General features: G+C 37.0%; 1 protein-coding gene across 2 annotated transcripts in view; it reads right to left on the minus strand.

Annotated features, from left to right (window-relative positions):
* MDGA2 (MAM domain containing glycosylphosphatidylinositol anchor 2) overlaps window positions 1–21759 on the minus strand; it is a 788346-nt gene that overhangs the window by 12346 nt on the left and 754241 nt on the right. For both annotated transcript variants that reach the window (XR_008957193.1, XM_026513664.4), the window contains exon 15: window positions 5402–5532. Coding sequence is in view for 1 of the 2 variants with exons in the window: in XM_026513664.4 (XP_026369449.1) it covers window positions 5402–5532 (131 nt within the window). In the remaining variant the exon portion in view is untranslated. The remainder of the gene's footprint in view (window positions 1–5401; window positions 5533–21759) is intronic.

The raw sequence follows: 21759 nt of genomic DNA on the forward strand, positions 1-21759 counted from the left end.
AGCACGGATCATGCTAAATTAATTCTTGACAAGGAGCCCCAAAAGGAATTTCAGTAGGATAAAACTTGTATTTACCCTGAGAAGTACTACACAGTTTTATTTTCAGCTAAGCAAACTAATTGGACACACTCAAACAAAGGGCTTTGCAAGTGGTTGTGTTTTAAAGGGTTTATAAATCAAAATAATTTAAATGCATGCAACTCCAAACAAATAAAACAACCTAAGTGTCAGTGCAGCAGAGGCTCAAAATCACTTATATCTCATTTAAAATTCCAAGAGGTAGGACATATCCTTTCCATTTGAATTAAAGACATTCTACAATGCCACAAAGCTACATTTGAGTAATATTAAAACTTCTCAGAACTTAATTTATATGCTAATATATTCTGTACAGTTTTTACTGTGCTTTCCTGGTAGCATCACATACCAAAGCAAGTATTTTTGAAAAGCTCGACAGTTTACAAATGATTTTTGGGTAAAAAATGCTTTGTCAGAAAAAAGTTCAGAACAACAGAAAACTCAAAAGCAAAACAAAAAGCAAAATATGGGGTAGGCTGATGTAGTTGTGTTTCATGTTTCCTTCAAAAATCAAGACTTATGAAATAACAGAAGGTCTTTAGCCAACAGACCTAGAAATATGTCAAAGAATAAAAGAACATAGAAATCCAAGATAAAAATATGATTTTATTTATCTTATTTTTGACCGATTTAAATAGCTTAGCAATGCTTCATTAAAAACTGCTACTCTTTAAAAAATAAAAGAGACCCAAAACACAACTCTGCTATGCTTCGATTTGCTTCCGGCCAAGACAGACTGAACAGGAACCAGATCTATCGTCCCATCCGAAACAACCAAATAACTGGACAAAATATATGAAAACAATACACATCAGGTAATGAAGATGTTTACCTATACGGAACGAACAGACTATGATGCAAACAGGAGAAAGATAGAGCCTGGTGGAAAATCTCGGTTGAGGAGATGGAATGGAGGAGAGTCTAAGGACTCCAAGGCAGCTAGAGTGCAGGGTAGAACACAAGCAAGGACAGCTGCAGAGATCTGCAGAGAGTCTCCCTCGAGTATTCAGCAACGTGTTGACCAGGACATGAATGTACAGTAGTTACTGCACAAGAATTGGGAAGGAACCAGAGAGATGCCCTGCAGGTAACAGTACCCAGCTCACACAAGACTTGGAAAACCTCAGAATTCATGGGACAGAGTACTCAGAAGACTCTTGCCTTGGTAGTGAGAAATACTATATGAAACACTGCTTCTGTCTCTCCTAACAAATCTTAAAAGCAAGACCAAAACATGATCAAACTGTCTCCAAATAACTACATCCCAAACAAGTTCAAGAATATTGATAGATATGTAAAAATAACCAACAAATTTTGTATTTTGCAAAACTGTAAGAATTTTAGCTGTCGAAGTAAAATTCCAAATGTGTGACATCCAATCAGATTGCCAGACATGCAGAAAAGCAGAAAAATGACTTGTAATGGGGAGAAAAAAAAATCCGTCAAAACCAAGCAAGAACTGACACAGATATTAGCATTAGCAGACAGTGACATTAAAACACCTATTGTAACTGGGTTTCGTATATTCTAAACATTAGAGATGTGGAAAATATTTTTTCACAGACTCAAGTTGAACTTACAGAGATGACAAGTACAGTGGTCGAGATACAAAATACACTGAATGTGGCTGCAGGCAGATTAGACATTGCAGAAGAAATGATTAGTGAATTTGAAGACAGACTAGAAACTATACAAAATGAAACACAAAAATAAATAAAAACCACTTAAAAAGCATCAATCAGCTGTGTAACACCTTGTGTGTGTGTGTGTGTGTGTGTATATATATATGCACATAAATAAGGAGTCTTACATACATACTTAAGGTGTTGGACTGGAGTCTTCAAAGGAGAGGAAGAGGAACTAAAATATTTGAAGAAATATTAGCCGGATAATGCTTAAATTTCATAGAAACCATAAACTCATAGATCCAGGATCAATGAACCACAAGCACATGAAAAACAAAGAAAATGGCATAAAAGCATGTCACAGTTAAATTGCTCAAAACCAGTGATAAAGAGAAAATCTTAAAAGCAACCGGTCGCATTAGATATAGAATGATAAATATGAGTTTCAGCAGATTTATTCTTAGAAACAGTGCAAACAAAAGGACAGCAGAACATCTTTAAAGTTCCAAAAGGAAAAACTAGACTACTAAGAGGAAATATCTTTCAAAAAATGAAGGTGAAACAGACTTTTTCAGAAGTACAAAAGGTGAAAAGAATTCATGTTTAGAAGACCCACACTACAATAAATGTTAAAAGAAGTCCTTCAGGCAAAATAAAACTGATACCAGATGGAAATACGCATCCACAAAAAGGAACAAAAAGCACTAGAAATGATAACTACTTCGAGCACCAACAATGCAAACCCAGTCGGATTTCTCAGTTGGAACGAGGGGAAGATTATAGTGAAGAGAGTTCTCCAAGGTTTGGACTATTGTGAAAAAGCTTTATTCATTTAAACACCATTAAACGTCTGCTTTAAACATTCTTATAAATCTCTTTTGTAAATTTAATATGTAAGTCTCTGAGGCTATAGAAAATTTGTTGTCATTTGTAATTGTAAAAAATGTTCTCCTCTGAATTTACCCTGACCACATCTTTCCTGGTAACAAAAGACTAATTCACGTCCTGAAATCCCTTCTTTAAATCAACACTTTTGGTAACAAGACACAATGGAGTAAGATGGGCCAAATCACAAGGAAAAGCAATTCCTTTCTATAAGATTGCAATCTCAAACTTGGAGCCGACCCTCTGCCTCTCATTTCTTTCCTCTGTGAAACCCCCTCATTGCTTATATCCAGGGGGAAATTCCCTTCTGGATTCTCTCTGATGTGACATCCTGAATGAAGAAACATTCCCTTGCAAGAACAAAACAAACAAAACAAAGTTCATATATTTTCTATGAAAAGTTATAAAATAAAATAACTGCACAAATACAACAATTTAATATCTGCTTGTAGGTCATTCCATTAATTCCAAGTAGTGAATAATTTTCTTAAGATTTTATTTATTTATTTGAGAGAGAGTGAGAGAGAGATAGAAAGAGCACAAGCAGTGGGAGAGGAGCAGAAGGATAAACAGACTCACTGCTGAATGAGGAGCCCAGTGCGGGACTTGATCCCAGGACTCTGGGATCATGACATGAGCAGAATGCAGATGCTTAACCGACTGAGCCACCCAGGTGCGGTGTAGTGAATAATTTTAGTTCAGATGCTGGTTTTCCTAATTTCCTTACTACCTTATGCAAATCTCTCAAGAGCAGACACTCTCTGTAATGACCAGCCCCCTGGACTCAACTTGTTTTCCTCTTTGAGTATCACTGTTTTTAAATTCTGTGGGCACCAAACTTTCCTGGATCTCCTTCCCTTTAACTCTAAAACATACTAAAAAAATACTACTTAGGATTGAGCTCTTCTCCCACAGTTCATATTATTGGTGAGTGTTCTGCATGATTCTGTCATTTAATCACTGTTCACATATGTACATTTTCCCTTGGAAATATCAACCCCTCCCACATTTCTAGGTAGCATATACAGTCTGATGGCCCATGAATGCACATGTCCTCAAAGCTTCAGATAAACAAATACAACAACCTCCACACTTTTAAAAGGATACTCCATCGGCATTTCATATTAACATGTCCAAAACAGAAGTAGCCATATTCATCCCTGAAGCTTGTCTCTTTTCCTTTTTGTTGTTTATGGTAATGTGTAGCACAGCATTACCCAAGACTCCCTAGTTAGAAACCTGTCAGTCATTTATGGCTGCTTTCCAAATTCCCAACATTTAAAAAAAAAAAAAATCTGCTAGCTTTCACACCTAAGGATATCTTGAAATCATCCTTTTTTCTTTATATCGCTTCCCTAGTTTGTCCCTTCAACATCTTTTATGTGAACTTTACGAGTCCTAACTGCATTGTGAGCCGGCAACATGACTGCTGCACTGCGTCATCCCCAGAGCAAAATTTTCCAATGACCCCAGCCCCCCCCGTTACCCAAGCACTGTAGGTTCCTTAACCTCAGCTCACACCAATCTGATTTCTCTTTATGCACCAAATTGCAGGTAAAAGTTTTTCTGTGTTTCAGGCAGATCCTATGGTATATGACGTTGATGTCTTTGTTCACTCTGAACTCTGCTGCAATATTAATGTTCGTTCTTTCTCTGCTTCGCAGTCTGTCCCCTTGGTTTAGGTTTCACCTCACTCAGTAAGTTTTTCTTGACTTTCTTGCATACCCTTCTAGTTGGTTGGGCGTGCTCAGAACCTTGTGCACACCTCTAATACTGCAATTTTTACATTATGCGATGTGAGTGTTGATATGTGTATTTCTGCCAATCTGAGGTAAATGATCATTTGTACATCTTCAACCGAGCAACGTTCCTGGCACACAGGAGTAGCTCAGAAAGTATTTATTGAACTGTTCGTTATGATAATAAGTGATTGTCTTGAAAGTGCTCAATTATTTAACGGATGTCTATGGCAATAAAGGAGTATCCTGAAGAAAACAGTAATATGACTATTCTCTTAAGTACTTATTGTATATATATTTGATTTAATAATTTTGTGTTGGTGAAGCAGTCACATAGGAAGCAAAAATATGTCTTGAAGGACACTGCAGAAATCACTGGTAGAAAAAAACACCCAACCTGAGTATATAAAATACATATACTATATATATAGTTATTAAAATCACTAAAACAACATTATTTTCTCCACTGAAATATTTTTGTGAAATATTGTCTGAAGCCACAGTGGTCATTTTTATAGTCATTAAAATTTCTATTATATATTTGCAGCTAACTTTCTTAATTCGATTTAGCCTTACTTTTCTATATCATAACAAAAAAAAAATAGCTTCTTCAAAGTTCTCTGACTTTGATCATCAAAGTGATAAATTACTAAAATGACATTACCGCAAAGAGACACATTTTGCTAAAGTATGTAAAATTCCATCCACTAAAATTCAAACAGATTAATTTCCAGTTTCCATTATTATAAGAACCTATGTTATTTATCTTCAGGAAACAGAATATACACATGTGATTTTATAGAAATGGATTATGTTTTCTCCTGGCAAATCATTTGGATTTTGAAAGACTATTATTCAAACAGTATTTGGTAGGTATTAATTAAGAAAGAAAAGGGGAATTTTCTCTTTATAAGACAGCTTTTGGAACTAAGAAAAACTTAATACTGTCGTTTTTGTGATGCTCATATCACAGAATTTCTGAACCTTTATATTCTTACGTTCGCTCAAGGTCTGTCTTTAACTTTATGCTCAGGTGCAGCAATCTCTTCAAAGAAATGATTGTTCTTTTCTTACCTGAAATGAAGTAATTGGATATATATTAACATGAGCCTCGTTCCACCGCTGTCCTTTATTCCCACTTGAAGACCACAGTGGATTCTCTATCGTTGTCTGCCCTTTCAAACGCAGATAAACATTTAGAACACCTAGAAATAACAATGACATTTTATTTTGTATATTTGTTTTTGTTTCACATTTGTTTCTCCTAGAGCTAACACTTGTAAACTGTTATAAATAAAATTTCTCAGAATACTAGTGTCTCCTTTCTTCCCCTCTCATTTGTAATCTTGCTTTTATGACATTTGGCAGGCCTCCAAAGACAATTGTGTCCTGATCCCTAGAATCTGTGTTATTTTATATGATAAAAGCGGCTTTGCAGATGTGACCAAATTAAGGATCTTGAGATGGGGGATTATTCTAGATTATCTCAATGGGTCTTAAATATGACCCCATGTATCTTTATACGATGGAGGCAGGATATTTGATACAATAGAGAAGAAGGTCATGTGAAAGGAAAAGAAGATACTATGTGGTTGGTTTTGAAGATGGAGAAAGAAGCCACAAGCCAAATACAGGCAGCCTCTAGAAGCTGGGAATGTATTCTTCCCTAGAGCCTTCAGAAAGAACTAACCCTGCTGACACCTTGATTTTTAGCCCCATGATAATTATTTTGGACTTCTGTCTTCTAGAATGTAAGATAATGCATTTGTGTTGTTTTAAGCCACACAGCTTGTGGTGATTTACTTGTTACAGCAGTGACAGGAAACTAATACAGCCTGTGTGTGTCTTGAGTGACTTGTGCAAAGTCTGACTCTAAATGCCCTAATATTACCAATTAGCATCTCTTTTTCAATTTACTTTTTATCCAAGTCTCATTTCTCTTCTAAAAGAATTATTTGAAGATAAAATGAGAATAAGGTTGTCTCATGATTTGATATATCTCAACAGTTTCATGTTCTGCACAAAGTAAAAATAGTAGTGATGCTGATGATATTAATACAACATAATATATGTTGAACACCTACTCCAGATAAGGAATTAATCCTCTCAACAATCCTAGAGAAAACTTAAGAGTGGTTAAGTAATTTGCCCAGTTGATACAGTAAATAAGTAGCAGAGGCAAAATTAGAACCCACGGAGCTTCAAAGTCTGCTATATTGATCACTATGCAATCAGTATTCTGATACATTAAAAAAAAAACAATTTATTGAGCTATAACTTAAGTGCAATAAAATTCTCCCATTTTAAATGTACAGGGCAATAAACTTTGGATTGATATATACTGCAGTGTAAGCACCACGCAATCGAGATACAGAACATTTCCATCTTCCCGGAAAGCTCCCTCACTTTCCTTTGAGTTAATCCTCAGAGCCCTTGTCCCTGTGCCAGGCAACTACCGATAAGACTTTCTTGGCTAAGTGATGATTTTGGCCTTTTCTAGAATTTCCTATTAAAAAAAAAAATTATGCAGTAAGTATTTTTTGTGTGTCTGGCTACTTTTCCTCAGTGTAATTTCTGTTATATTCATCAATGTTATTGTGTTTATCCTTTTAATTTTAGTATTTAGTTCATTTATAGTTACTATAGTTTTTGATATGCTTGGAATTAAGTATACCATCTTATTTGTTCTCTACCTGTCCCCTCTGTTTTTTATTCCTTTGTGGCTCCTTCCCTTCTTTCTTTACAGTTGATTTTTTTTTTTTTTTTTTTAGGTTTCAATTTATTTCTTGTACTGATTCTTAAATCTCTCTTTTTAATTGCATTTTAGTGGTTGTTCCAAGGCTAACAAGAGGCACTCATAACTTTACGTAGTCTAATTATAGTCAATATTTTATTGTTCATGCTCACAATTCATATAGCATACATGTTTTACTATGACCTCCCTCTTTTCATTTCAAAGGTTATACTTTACATGCTATATCTTACTTTACACATGTAATAATCTTACAACAGTATAATTTAGCTGCCCTCTATTTTTAATAGTAATTATATCTTTTCACCTTTGCCTAAAATGTAAACCTCACCTTACAGTGAATAGTCAGATGTATTTTATACAACCTATAAGAACATACAGTTTTTAAATTTTCCACTTATTTACCATTTCTGATGGTCTTGATTTTTACCTGTAGATCTGAGTTACACCTAGCACCATTTCCCTTTGGCCTGAAGGACATCCTTTAGTACTTTCTGTAGTGGTGATCTGCTGAAGACAAAGTTTCTGAGATTTGTTTATATAAAAATAACTTCATTTCACTCTTATGTTTTTGTGAGATTTAAAATTCTGCCAATTTTCCCCCCAAGCACTTTAAAGTTGTTCTGTTTTCTTCTCTATATCATGGTTTCTAATGTGAAGTCAGCCATCATTTTATCTTTGTTCTCGTATATATTTTTCTCTCTCCCTCAGGCTGCTTTTGAGCATTTCCCCTATCTTTGGTTTGCAGTAGTTTAACTATAATATGCCTAAATATCTTGATGTAGAGTTTGCTGAACTTCTCTTACCTTTCCCTTTATTTCTGCCTCATCTCTTTCCTCTACTTTTCAGACTCCAATTATACATGTGTTATGCAGCTTGATATTCTGCTAGTCACTGAGTCTGTGTTCATTTTTCTTCAGTCTTCTTCATTTCTCAGGTTGGAAAATTTTGTTTGTCTTCAAGTTTATTAGCCTTTCTTTTTTTTCTTTTCTTTTCTTTTCTTTTTTTTTTTTTTTTTGCCTTCTTCGGTATGTTGTTTAAGCTCCTCCAGCGAATTCTTCATGTCTTGTCTACTACTTTCTGGTACAATTCTTATTTGTTTTTTTTGTTTTTTTGTTTTTTTTTTTTTGTATAATTTCTCTTTCTCTGCTAGATGTCTCTATCTGTTCAATCATTAAGACTCTATTTCCTATGATTCTTTTAACATATTTACTCTAATGTCATTGAACATATGTATAATGCCTTTTCGAAAGTTTTTATCTGCTAAGTCTAATGTTTGGTCCTCTTTAGTTTCATTTCTGTGGGTCGATTTTTACTTTTTCATGTGACTGTGAATGTGACTGTGAATCACATTTTCTGTTTCTTTGTATATCTAGTGATTGTCATTGAATAATGGGCATTGTGGACATTACATTATGGAGGGTTAGATTTATAATCATTCTCAGAAGGCAGTTTTGTTTCAGCAGGCTATTCAATTACTGACTTGTCATGTTAAAGTTGTATAGATAGGCTTGGTTTTACAGTAGCAGTGCAGATCTGTGGAAAGCCCAAATTGTCTCCCTAACCTCCTTAACTCTGGAAATAAACCTCCAAATCTGTCTCTACTATGTATCTTTTTGGGGCTTAGATTTAGGCTTTTTAAGGAAAATGACCTAGAGAGGTCAGTTCTTCAGGGCTTCATCCTAACTACTAAGGGAGAGCCTGTTTTTTTTTTTTTTTTTTTTTTTTTCTCATGTTGTCAGAGGCTGTTAGGGTATCTCTTCACTCTAAAATGGCTCAAATTCCAATATTCCCTACTGCTCTTCTTCCAGGACTCTGACCTCCCCATCTCTGTTCTGTTATCAAGTGCATAAAAGCTGCTATGTTGCCATATGGTAAATGGTTTTTTTTTTTTTTTTTTTTTTGAGTTTTATATGGGTACAGCTTAGCCTTCAGGCAAAGACTCACGTGGAACGCTTTCTAGAAATTTTAGAGTCAACTCTTCACACCTCCTTTCTTTTCCCTGATTCACAGATTCAAACTACTTCAGGTGCCCAGTACTCTCATCTCTGCCTCCTGAACTCCGTGGCACCTGCACATTCTGCTTGAAATCCAGGGCTGTATGTTAGGACCAGGAAATTGTCCTCAGGCAGAGGGTGGCTCCTGTAGTGATTACCTCATTAGTTTCCCTTTTTTTCCCAGAGATCTCAGTCTTGTCCTGCCTATTCCATTTTCTGAAAACCATTACTTAAACTATTTAACCTATTTTAATAGTTGTTTATGGCAGTAGGGTTTATCTGGAGCCAGTAACTACTGTGTGGCTTTGATAACGTTTACAGATAATCATGTTATTAAAATCTATATCTATCTTCCACTATATATATATATATATATATATATATATATATATATATATATGTGAATATTGCACACAAACACCGCAAAGCAGGAAAGACAATATAGAAATCACCATTAATTTGATCTCTCAGAGAGAGCCTCCTTAACATTTTGGTGTAAGTTGCTTCAGTTGTTTTCTTAAAATATATATTTATATATGTACAATTACATGGTACAGAGTAGTTTATCCTTCAGATTTTTAGAGCAAGTTTTCTAATTCTTTATACATAAACACACATGTTCGTATTATGCACAAATGCATAAATATGAATACCCACTCTTTAAACAACAACAAACCCCCGCATTCCTTACATCACAGCTGCCACTAGCTGGCTGACTTTGGCTTAGTCTCTTAATCTCTCTGCTTCAATTTCCTCATCACATAAGTGATGATGATAATAATAACTAGCATAAGCTTTTGGTGAGAATTAAAATCACTTGAAGTAGTAAACTGTACATTATGTTTCATACATAGTCTTCACTGTGTTTTACTATTATCTGTCAAGGTAGCCAAATAATATTTCTCTATTTCTCTATTGATGCAGTAGATTGTATTAGTACACTTCTTAATGTTGAACTCTGTGTTACAGGAATCAGTTTTACTTGGTAATGGACTACTACTCTTTTGTTATAGTTGATTCCTTTTGCTACTATTATATTTAGGAATAATGCTTGCATATGTATACACAGTGTTCTCCAGCTTTCTTTTTTCTTTTACCTTGTTGCATGTTCACTTTTGCTTCAGAATCTACTATCTTCTATTTTTTTCCCTATCAATGTAAGAAAGAATCTCAGGCTTGTCCTCCATAGTATTGGTTTTAATTTCCATAGTATGGTTCTGCTCTTTTGTTTCTAATGTTATCTTTATTTGGCTATTATATTATTTATGATGATAGATTCCTTTCTGATTTCATAAAGCTCCCCCTTATTTCAGTCTTTTATTCAGTTCCTTTTTTTAATTTGTCTGTTGTATCATTTTTATTTTTTATTGTTTAATAAAGTTCACATTCTTCTGAATTTATTGAAAAATATAAAACATATACAGAACAAATTTTACTTTCACCTGAACTGTAAGTTTTTTTCGACAATATGTGTTTCCTTTACTATGTACATTTTAGATTTGTTTTTTTTTCCTGTGGAATCTTCATTGGAGCCTTATTTTTTCAATCTCCCTTTCTCTCTTATTTCAATCCTCTTTATTCATCCTTAAATCATATTAAGTAATCTTGTGACATTTCCCCCCAATTTATGGGGCTTCTTTTATATCCACAGGATAGGTGTGGATTTTGTTAGCTTCTCCTGTAAGATCTAAAGCTGCAGCACAGGCTAATGTGAGATTCACTACTGTATCAAGAGTCAGCAGTCTGAGAATTGTGCAAAAGCATTTATTTCTTTGAGCCATTTAAGAGTTGAACTTTCTGGGACTTTCCCATTGTACCCCGTGATCCACTGTGGTACGAAGTAGCTTTCTGAATCCATCTTTCTATTTTCCTTTTTAGATACTCAGTGTGGCTCAGTTTTTCTTGCCTGTTGGTACTGGAATCTTGTATGTCAGAAAGGCAACCTTGTGCCAAAAGGAAAAGTCACTGCAGGACATATTTCTATGTGATGTAACTTCATTCTGTTTTTGAACATAAATCCACAACAGGGAGGGAGTCTAAGGAAATCAAGCCCAAATAAATAATAAATTGTGTTAAACATTAAATCAAGTTATAATACTTTTGGAATCCCTTAGTTGTCATTGGACTTACAAAGTGGTATGTAGCATACACCCTTCCTAAATTATTTGAAGAAATAGTCTGTATGTGCATTAGATGGAAAAGGGTCTCTTCATCTATTCCATGGCCTGTGTCTGCTACAGCCTACAGCCATATTAGCAGTAACTGATTGGGTTAAGCTGTGATAGTCTCTACTGCTTTCTTATGTAACTGAACTGCTTTTACAGAAAGAAAAATACCGTTTTTTTTTTTAAATTTCTTAAATGTAAGACCAGCTTACATTTCTCAATTGTAAGACTAGCTTCTCTTTCTAGTAGAAGTCCTTCAATATCTTGTATGAAAAGAATGAAGGATGCTCTCCCCAAGCTATGAAGGGAGCTCAGGTTCTTCCGTACTTTAAAAGTCATGAGTAGATGTGAGGTAAATGTAAGTGTGAGGTGCTAATGTAAATAGACAGCAGTGAATGAATTACCATTTTGTGTGAAAGTCTCATTTCTCTTGGGTAGCATGACCAGTTATTTTGATTGAAGTGACAGGAATCAAGCCTGTCATTGAATCAATACATGGAAATTTGTGTCAAATGTTAATAAAATACTCTTTTTAGATTTATTAGTTGTAATTAGGCCAAAAAAGTAGTGGTCTTTCAGAATTTACTTAAAGTAGGAAATACATACTTTAATAAAATACATATTTATATCTATACCTATCTATATATATGACTTGCCATTATTATATCAATAATGATAAGTTATATATCAGGATCAAATATATTTTTTCTCAGGGGATATGCTTTCCCTGTGATCATGTTTATACTTTTAATTAATATTTTCTTTTTACATATGTAACAAAAATTCAAACTTGAATTATTTAAATTTATGTTTACTGAATATATACTATGTGAAAAATATTTGTCCTAGGTCTAAAGAAGCCAGGTCTGATTATCCCAGATTTGAATTTGTTTTTGAATAGATTATATGAGCTATAGTCAGTTGTGGCCAGATTTTATTTTAAAATGCAAGCATTACTTATTTAAAAAGGCACAAAAAGTATAACTGACTGAAATAAATTCTTTAAAATATAATTTATATATCTTATTCTCATGCACATAGTATTAATTATAGTCCATTATCCATGAATCCAAACTATTGATTCACTGGTCTATTTTACAACAAAAGCAATATTAGCAGACCAATGATTTTAGAACTTTTTTCAAGCAAGTTTCCAGTTTTTTAAGTTTATAAAAGAGAATTCAATGACAACAGTTATATAAGCTTATGTTCAGGTCATCTAGGTCAACGAAATTAGAACTTGTGAAACAGAATAAAGCAATTCAAGAGAAGTTAGATTCAGCAAAGCTGATTCAGCACATTATTATAGTATTATAGTAAGATAATTCCAAAGTGAGTATGATGGATTGTGTTAATACCCTTTAAAAGTAATTTTAAGTCCTTAGAGGCACTGTGTTTATGCTTGAGTAGGCCCCAGGTATCAATAGGTAAGAATTTAATCATCCCCAAGGATTTTCAAATGCTACATACTTCCACGATACAAGTTTGAGGTTGCTAAGCAAAACTTAACTGTCTTTTTCTTCTCTTTGGTTTCCTAATTCTCATCTTTTGATCACCACCATTTCTAGAGTCAGGTGCAAGAGCTCAAGAGAATTAACCTCATGTTAGGGACCATGGTCAGAAAGCCTAACTGACTTAAGTGCTGTATTATCTCATGAGCAGTGACCGAGGTTTTGGCGTTATATATGGCATTGTGAAATCACATGATTTCATAGAAATTACTGTATAAATATAATTTGCACCAGTATTATTTATAATTATTATTACCCAGTTCTCTTCTTTCACTAAGTCATTAACATAATTTTACTTTTAACTACTTAATGTTAATATATATTTTATATATTTTATATAAATAACTGAAATATAGGAGTTAAGATGGCGGAGGAGTAGGGGACCCCTTTTTCAGCCGGTCCCCTGAGTCGAGCTGGATAGGTACCAGACTAGCCTAAATAACCACGGAATCAGCCTGAGACGCAGGATGATGCATCTGGATCTCTACAAATGAACATCTCCAGCGCTGAGTATTGAGGTACGAAGAGGGGAGCTGTAAACCGTGCACGGATATCGGAAGATAAACGGAAGGGGGAGGGAGCCGCCGCGTTTGGGCTCCGGGAAGCGGCAGCCACCTGCACGGGGGAGCGGGCGGACTCACAGAGGGCACCCGCGAGAGAGTGGACTGAGACTGGTGAGCCGTGAAAGCGCGCGCCACCAGGCATCTCCCGGAACACCGGAATCCCGGTGTGCTCACGGGATCCAGACTGAGACCGGGAACTCCCGGAGCGCACGCGGGGCGGCTGGCAGCTGGCGGGCCACCTGCATGGGGGAGCGGGCGGACTCGCGGTCGGCACCCGCGAAACAGCAGACTGAGACCCTGAACCGGGTGCGCGCGCCACCAGGCTTCTCCCGAAACTCCGGAATCGAGGTGTGCTCACCGGGCATAGACTGAGACCGGGAGACCCGGGAGCGTGCGGGGCGGCCGGTGGCTGGCGGCATTAGAAACACAAAGGACAGAGACGCGCCGGCCCTGGAAGTGAGGGCAGGGACGCCGGGTGTGGGGCGCACATCCCGGGACGCTGCAGGGTTGAGCAGCACCAACAGTAATAGAGTTAAAGTGGCCAGAACATCAGTGGAGAACGGGCCGCAATCCCTCTGTTCTGCGACAATTCGGCCGCTGCTGCTCTGACTCTCAGAAGAGGCATAGCCGGCCGCCAGGGAAAGCCGCCAGAGAACAAAAGCCTGGAAATACCGGCTCAGAGAGTGCCCATCCCCATCCCCCCTCGCAGGGGACACGGAGACTCTACCCAAACAGGGTTGCCTGAGTATCGGCGCGGCAGGCCCCTCCCCTAGAACACAGAAGGCAGGCTGAAAAATCAAGAAGCCCACAACCGGAGGCGCCTGGGTGGCACAGTCATTGAGCGCCTGCCTTCGGCTTAGGGCGTGATCCCAGCGTTCCGGAAAGGAGTCCCTCATCGGGCTCCTCCGCTGGGAGCCTGCTTCTTCCTCTCTCACTCCCCTGCTTCTGTTTCGTTCTTGCTGACTGTCTGTCTCCCTCTCTCAGATAAGTAAATAAATAAAATCTTTAAAGAAGAAGCCCACATCTCTAAGATCCCTATAAAACAAGGGGCACGGCCTGGGACCCAGTCAATAATTTGGGCTCTGGAAACCCCGCAACCTCTCCTCATCAGAATGACAAGAAGGAGAAGCCCCCCCCAGCAAAGAAAAGACAGTGAGTCAGTGGCCTCTGCCACAGAAGTAACGGATATGGATGTAACCAAATTATCAGAAATGGAATTCAGAGTAACAATGGTCAAGATAATAAGTAGACTTGAAAAAAGTATTCAGGAAAATATTACTGAGAATATAGAATCCCTAAGGGCGGAAATGAGAGCGAATTTGACAGAAATTAAAAATTCTATGAGCCAAATGCAGGCAAAACTAGAGGCTCTGACGGCCAGGGTCACGGAAGCGGAGGAAAGGGTTAGTGAATTGGAGGATGAGTTAATAGAGGAAAAAATAAAAATAGAAGATGGTCTTAAAAAAATCCACGCCCACGAATGTTGGCTACGGGAGATTACTGACTCAACGAAACGATCCAATGTTAGAATCATCGGCATCCCCGAGGGGGTGGAGAAAAACAGAGGTCTAGAAGAGATATTTGAACAAATTGTAGCTGAAAACTTCCCTAATCTAGCAAGGGAAACAAAAATTCGTGTCCAAGAGGCAGAGAGGACCCCTCCCAAGCTCAACCATGACAGACCTACACCACGTCACGTCATAGTGCATTTCGCAAATATGAGATCCAAGGATACAGTATTGAAAGCGGCCAGGGCAAAGAAATTTCTCACGTACCAAGGCAAAGGCATCAGAATTACATCAGACCTGTCTACACAGACCTGGAATGAGAGAAAGGGTTGGGGGAGCATTTTTAAAGCTCTTTCAGAGAAAAACATGCAGCCAAGGATCCTTTATCCAGCAAGGCTGTCATTCAGAATTGATGGAGAAATAAAGACATTTCAGAATCGACAGTCACTAGCCAATTTCGTAACCACGAAACCAGCCCTACAGGAGGTATTACGGGGGGTTCTATAAAAGTAAAAAGGCCCCAAGAGTGATACAAAACAGAAAGTCACAGCCAATACAAACAAAGACTTTACTGACAACATGGCAGAATTAAAAGCATATCTCTCAGTACTCAGCCTGAACATTAATGGTTTAAATTCTTGCTTCAAACGCCACAGGGTTGCAGATTGGATAAAAAGAAATGACCCATCCATTTGCTGTCTACAAGAGACTCATTTCGAACCCAAAGATGCATTCAGACTGAGAGTAAGGGGATGGAGTACCATCTTTCACGCAAATGGACCTCAAAAGAAAGCTGGGGTAGCAATTCTCATATCAGATAAATCGGATTTTAAACTACAGACTATAGTTAGAGATGCAGAAGGGCACTATATTATTCTTAAAGGAAGTATTCAACAAGTGGATATGACAATTATAAATATATATGCCCCCAACAGGGGAGCAGCAAGATACACAAGCCAACTCTTAACCAGAATAAAGAGACATATAAATAAAAATACATTAATAGTAGGGGACCTCAACACTCCACTCTCAGAAATAGACAGAACACCCTGGCAAAAACTAAGCAAAGAATCAAAGGCTTTGAATGCCATACTCGACGAGTTGGATCTCTTAGATATATATAGAACACTACACCCCAGAACCAAAGAATACTCATTCTATTCTAATGCCCATGGAACATTTTCAAGAATAGACCATGTTCTGGGACACAAAACAGGTCTCAGCCGATACCAAAAGATTGAAATTATCCCCTGCATATTCTCAGACCACAACGCTCTGAAATTGGAACTCAACCACAAGGAAAAATTTGGAAGAAACTCAAACACTTGGAGACTAAGAACCATCCTGCTCAGGAATGACTCGATAAACCAGGAAATCAAAAATCAAATTAAACAATTTATGGAGACCAATGACAATGAAAATACAACAGTCCAAAACCTATGGGATACTGCAAAGGCAGTCCTAAGGGGGAAATACATAGCCATCCAAGCCTCACTCAAAAGAATAGAAAAATCTAAAATGCAGTTTTTATATTCTCACCTCAAGAAGCTGGAACAGCAACAGAGGGACAGGCCTAATCCACGCACAAGGAAGCAGTTGACCAAAATTAAAGCTGAAATCAATCAAGCAGAAACCAGAAGTACAGTAGAGCAGATCAACAGGACTAGAAGCTGGTTCTTGGAGAGAATCAATAAAATTGACAGACCACTGGCAAGACTTATCCAAAAGAAAAGAGAAAGGACCCAGATTATTAAAATTATGAATGAAAAAGGAGAGGTCACGACCAACACCATTGAAATTGGAAGGATTATTAGAAATTTTTATCAACAGCTATATGCCAATAAACTAAGCAATCTGGAAGAGATGGAATCCTTCCTGGAAACCTATAAACTACCAAGATTGAAAAAGGAAGAAATTGATTTCTTAAACAGGCCAATTAATTATGAAGAAATTGAGTCAGTGATAAACAACCTTCCAAATAACAAAACTCCAGGCCCGGACGGTTTTCCTGGGGAATTCTACCAAACATTCAAAGAAGAAATAATACCTATTCTCCTAAAGCTATTTCAAAAAAATAGAAACAGAAGGAAAGCTACCAAACTCATTCTATGAGGCCAATATTACCTTGATCCCCAAACCAGGCAAAGACCCCCTCAAAAAGGAGAACTACAGACCGATTTCCCTAATGAATATGGACGCCAAAATCCTCAACAAGATACTTGCTAATAGAATCCAACAGTTCATTAAAAGGATTATCCACCACGATCAAGTGGGATTCATACCTGGGATGCAAGCGTGGTTCAATATTCGCAAATCAATCAGCGTGATACATCATATCAACAAGAAAAGACTCAAGAACCATATGATCCTCTCAATCGATGCCGAAAAAGCATTTGACAAAATACAGCATCCTTTCCTGATTAAAACCCTTCAGAGTGTAGGAATAGAAGGTACATTTCTCAATCTCATAAAAGCCATCTATGAAAAGCCTACTGCAAATATTATTCTCAATGGGGAAAAGCTGGAAGCCTTTCCCTTAAGATCAGGAATACGAAAAGGATGCCCACTCTCGCCACTATTATTCAACATAGTCCTAGAAGTCCTTGCAACAGCAATCAGACAACAAAAAGGGATCCAAGGTATTCAAATCGGCAAAGAAGAAGTCAAAATGTCTCTCTTCGCAGACGACATGATACTCTATATGGAAAACCCAAAAGAAGCCACTCCCAAACTATTAGAAGTTATAGAGCAATTCAGTAACGTGGCGGGATACAAAATCAATGCTCAGAAATCAGTTGCATTTCTGTACACGAATAACGAGAACGAAGAAAGAGAAATCAGGGAATCCATCCCATTTACAATAGCACCAAAAACCATACGTTACCTTGGAATTAACTTAACCAGAGACGTAAAGGACCTTTATTCTAGAAACTATAAATCACTCTTAAAAGACATTGAGGAAGACATAAAAAGATGGAAAGATATTCCATGCTCATGGATCGGAAGAATTAACATAGTTAAAATGTCCATGCTACCCAGAGCAATCTACACTTTCAATGCTATCCCGATCAAAATACCGAGAACGTTTTTCAAAGAACTGGAACAAATAGTCCTTAAATTTGTATGGAACCAGAAAAGACCCCGAATCTCCAAGGAACTGTTGAAAAGGAAAAACAAAGCTGGGGGCATCACAATGCCGGATTTCGAGCTGTACTACAAAGCTGTGATCACAAAGACAGCATGGTACTGGCACAAAAACAGACACATAGACCAATGGAACAGAATAGAGAGCCCAGAAATGGACCCTCAGCTCTTTGGGCAACTAATATTTGATAAAGCAGGAAAAAACATCCGGTGGGAAAAAGACAGTCTCTTCAATAAATGGTGCTGGGAAAATTGGACAGCTACATGCAAAAGAATGAAACTTGACCACTATCTCACACCATACACAAAAATAAACTCCAAATGGATGAAAGACCTCGATGTGAGACAGGAATCCATCAAAATTCTAGAGGAGAACATAGGCAGCAACCTCTACGACATCAGCCAAAGCAACCTTTTTCATGACACATCCCCAAAGGCAAAAGAAACAAAAGATAAAATGAATTTATGGGACTTCATCAAGATTAAAAGTTTCTGCACATCCAAGGAAACAGTCAGAAAAACTAAGAGGCAGCCCACGGAATGGGAGAATATATTTGCAAATGACACTACAGATAAAGGACTGGTATCCAAGATCTACAAAGAACTTCTCAAACTCAATACACGAGAAACAAATAAACAAATCAAAAAATGGGCAGAAGATATGAACAGACACTTTTCCAATGAAGACATACAAATGGCTAACAGACACATGAAAAAATGTTCAAAATCATTAGCCATCAAGGAAATTCAAATCAAAACCACACTGAGATACCACCTTACGCCAGTTAGAATGGCAAAAATAGACAAGGCAAGAAACAACAATTGTTGGAGAGGATGTGGAGAAAGGGGATCCCTCCTACATTGTTGGTGGGAATGCAAGTTGGTACAGCCACTCTGGAAAACCGTGTGGAGGTCCCTTAAAAAGTTAAAAATTGAGCTACCCTATGATCCAGCCATTGCACTACTGGGTGTTTACCCCAAAGATACAGACATAGTGAAGAGAAGGGCCATATGCACCCCAATGTTCATAGCAGCAATGTCCACAATAGCTAAATCGTGGAAGGAGCCGAGATGCCCTGCAACAGATGACTGGATTAAGAAGTTGTGGTCCATATATACAATGGAATATTACTCAGCAATCAGAAAGAATGAGTTCTCAACATTTGCTACAACATGGACGGCACTGGAGGAGATAATGCTTAGTGAAATAAGTCAAGCAGAGAAAGACAACTATCATATGATTTCTCTCATCTATGGAACGTAAGAACTAGAATGATCAGTAGGGGAAGAAAGGGATAAAGAAAGGGGGGGTAATCAGAAGGGGGAATGAAACATGAGAGACTATGGACTATGAGAAACAAACTGAGGGCTACAGAGGGGAGGGGGGTGGGGGAATGGGATAGGCCGGTGATGGGTAGTAAGGAGGGCACGTATTGCATGGTGCACTGGGTGTTATACGCAACTAATGAATCATCGAGCCTTACATCGAAAACCGGGGATGTACTGTATGGTGACTAACATAATATAATAAAAAATCATTATTTAAAAAAAAAAAATAACTGAAATATATGTCCTAAAATGTGCATTCGTATTTCCTACAGATACTTGAAATTACCAAGTTCGTAGAAATTAATTTGTAATATGGTTTACTCTAATGCCTAGGGATCACTTGCACATAAATCACATTTTTATTCTAATCAGTAACAGAGACATTAATTTGTGTTTCACATTTCATGGAAGATGAGGATGTGCCCACATCATCTGGCTTCAGGCAAGAGCTATGTATATTGATAGGTGATTGTTAGCATCATTTGTTTTATACACACAGACAAAAATGGGAAATTATAAAATCATTATTTTCTGCTTGAATAGAAATGGCTGCATGCATCCACTGTTATTATTTTTTCAATATATAATTGCAATGATATCTTAAATTAAAAAATGTCAATTCATTTTCTCCAGGCATTACCATGCCTTCTTGTATCCAGTTGAATCTCTACATTAGTGTCCAATGGATTTTCCTAAAACGCAGCCTTCCTCAGGCTTTCTATTTCTCTGATATATGTCATATCCCTTACAAGACCCTGACACTCTTTGGCTCTACCGTCTCCCTTTCTCTGCTGTAAGAGCACTAGTCCCCATCCGAACAGGTGGCTCTTTTTCTCACATTCTGTAACCTTTGCTTTCTGCTTAATACTTGTTTGGATGGTTTACATTTTCTTCTCTTCCACAGGAACTTTTTTAACTTTGCTGTTTTCAGGGTTCTCTCCCTCGTTCACCCATAGCACAGGCTTGTCATGCATTTTGGTGAATATGACCTTCTGGTCTTTATTTTATTCAGTAATTTATTATCCTAAATATGATGACAAACTATTCGATGGATGGGGACCTTTTACTACAATTCTTTCAGATTTTCTATAGAAGCGTATATACCACTAGGCACATAGCATGCGCAATTCATTCTGGTGAACAAAAATGAGTGAATTCAAGAGCTAAGGGTAAAAGTACTCATCACAATAAATCTGTACTTTCAGTGAAGTTAGTTTAAAAAGTTTGGTACATTGGGTGGGAAAAAAAAGCTAATCAACCCATTTGCTTATCATTAATTCAACTGATGAAATAATATTTTTTATTTATTACACTGAGAATTAGACTTGTTTATTTTGGAATATCAGCCTTTCTCAGTCATATCATTAATTTTATTTAAATATCTCCACTTCTACTAGACACTGCTGAGTAATAAATAAATAGGAGGAGAATAAATGTAGGGGTTTTTGGTGGTTCAAAACGCAGACTTAAAAGGTAAGTGCACTAGATACTGCATATGGTCTCATTAGAGGGTCTGGGACAAGTGTGTGTAATAACACATTTCAATAAGTGGTTATAAATCATGGCCAGGTTCTAGCCACCCCCACTTGGAAAAAAATCCATCTTAATTCAACCAAGCAGTTTACTCCATGAATACAGCATTATTTTCACACTGACTGACATTAGCATTATCGGTATTAATTGCAAACGGGACCACTGAAAACAAGCTCACACTGTCTTTCTTATAGTGTGTAGCTCAAAGGGGGAAAATGTGAGCAGATTTCCTATTTGAGAAACATATTTGAGATATAAACAAGAATCTTATTTTTTTTTTACTAGAACAGAAGAAATATGGTCTTTAACCAAAAGGAGAATAAAAATCAGACTCCTAGAACCATGCCAAAGGTTGTCACCATTCCTTCTCTATATCTTGTATAAAACCACTGAAGTCTCCATTTTAAAAACTCTGAATGCCAGCACTGAGAAAGTTTGAATCCACTCTTGCTACCTGAGATATCTTATTAAGAGAAGTTTAATTAGAGGTTAATTCCAGATTTGTTAAATTCTATTTTTGTATTCCATTAGTCAATCATCAAGTGACATATCTGGACCATGATACTGCAGCTCAAAACATGAACTGTAATGTATTATAGTCTGTCAGTATATAAATTTTTTATTTGAACAAGTTTTATATCTTTCTAAAAGTACCCAGTGAAGACATTTCCCATTATACTACTAAGGGTACTTTTAGAAACATAAATTTCTCCTTGAATTCGTTGTTAAGAAATGTGTGACACTTTTGCTTTCCTCCATGCTTTAGTTGCCAGAGCACTTAGACTCAAATTCAAGTTAAGTCAATGATTAACTTCTATTTTTTCCCCCAACATGCTCTGTAAAAGTCTTGGTGAAATGACCTTCTGTTTCCAATCTACACCAATTCTTTTAACTCCCTTGCTTTTTTTCTAGCACCCTCAGAAGGTGCTA

Source organism: Ursus arctos, unplaced genomic scaffold, assembly GCF_023065955.2.
Source record: "Ursus arctos isolate Adak ecotype North America unplaced genomic scaffold, UrsArc2.0 scaffold_37, whole genome shotgun sequence".
Taxonomy (NCBI): domain Eukaryota; kingdom Metazoa; phylum Chordata; class Mammalia; order Carnivora; family Ursidae; genus Ursus; species Ursus arctos.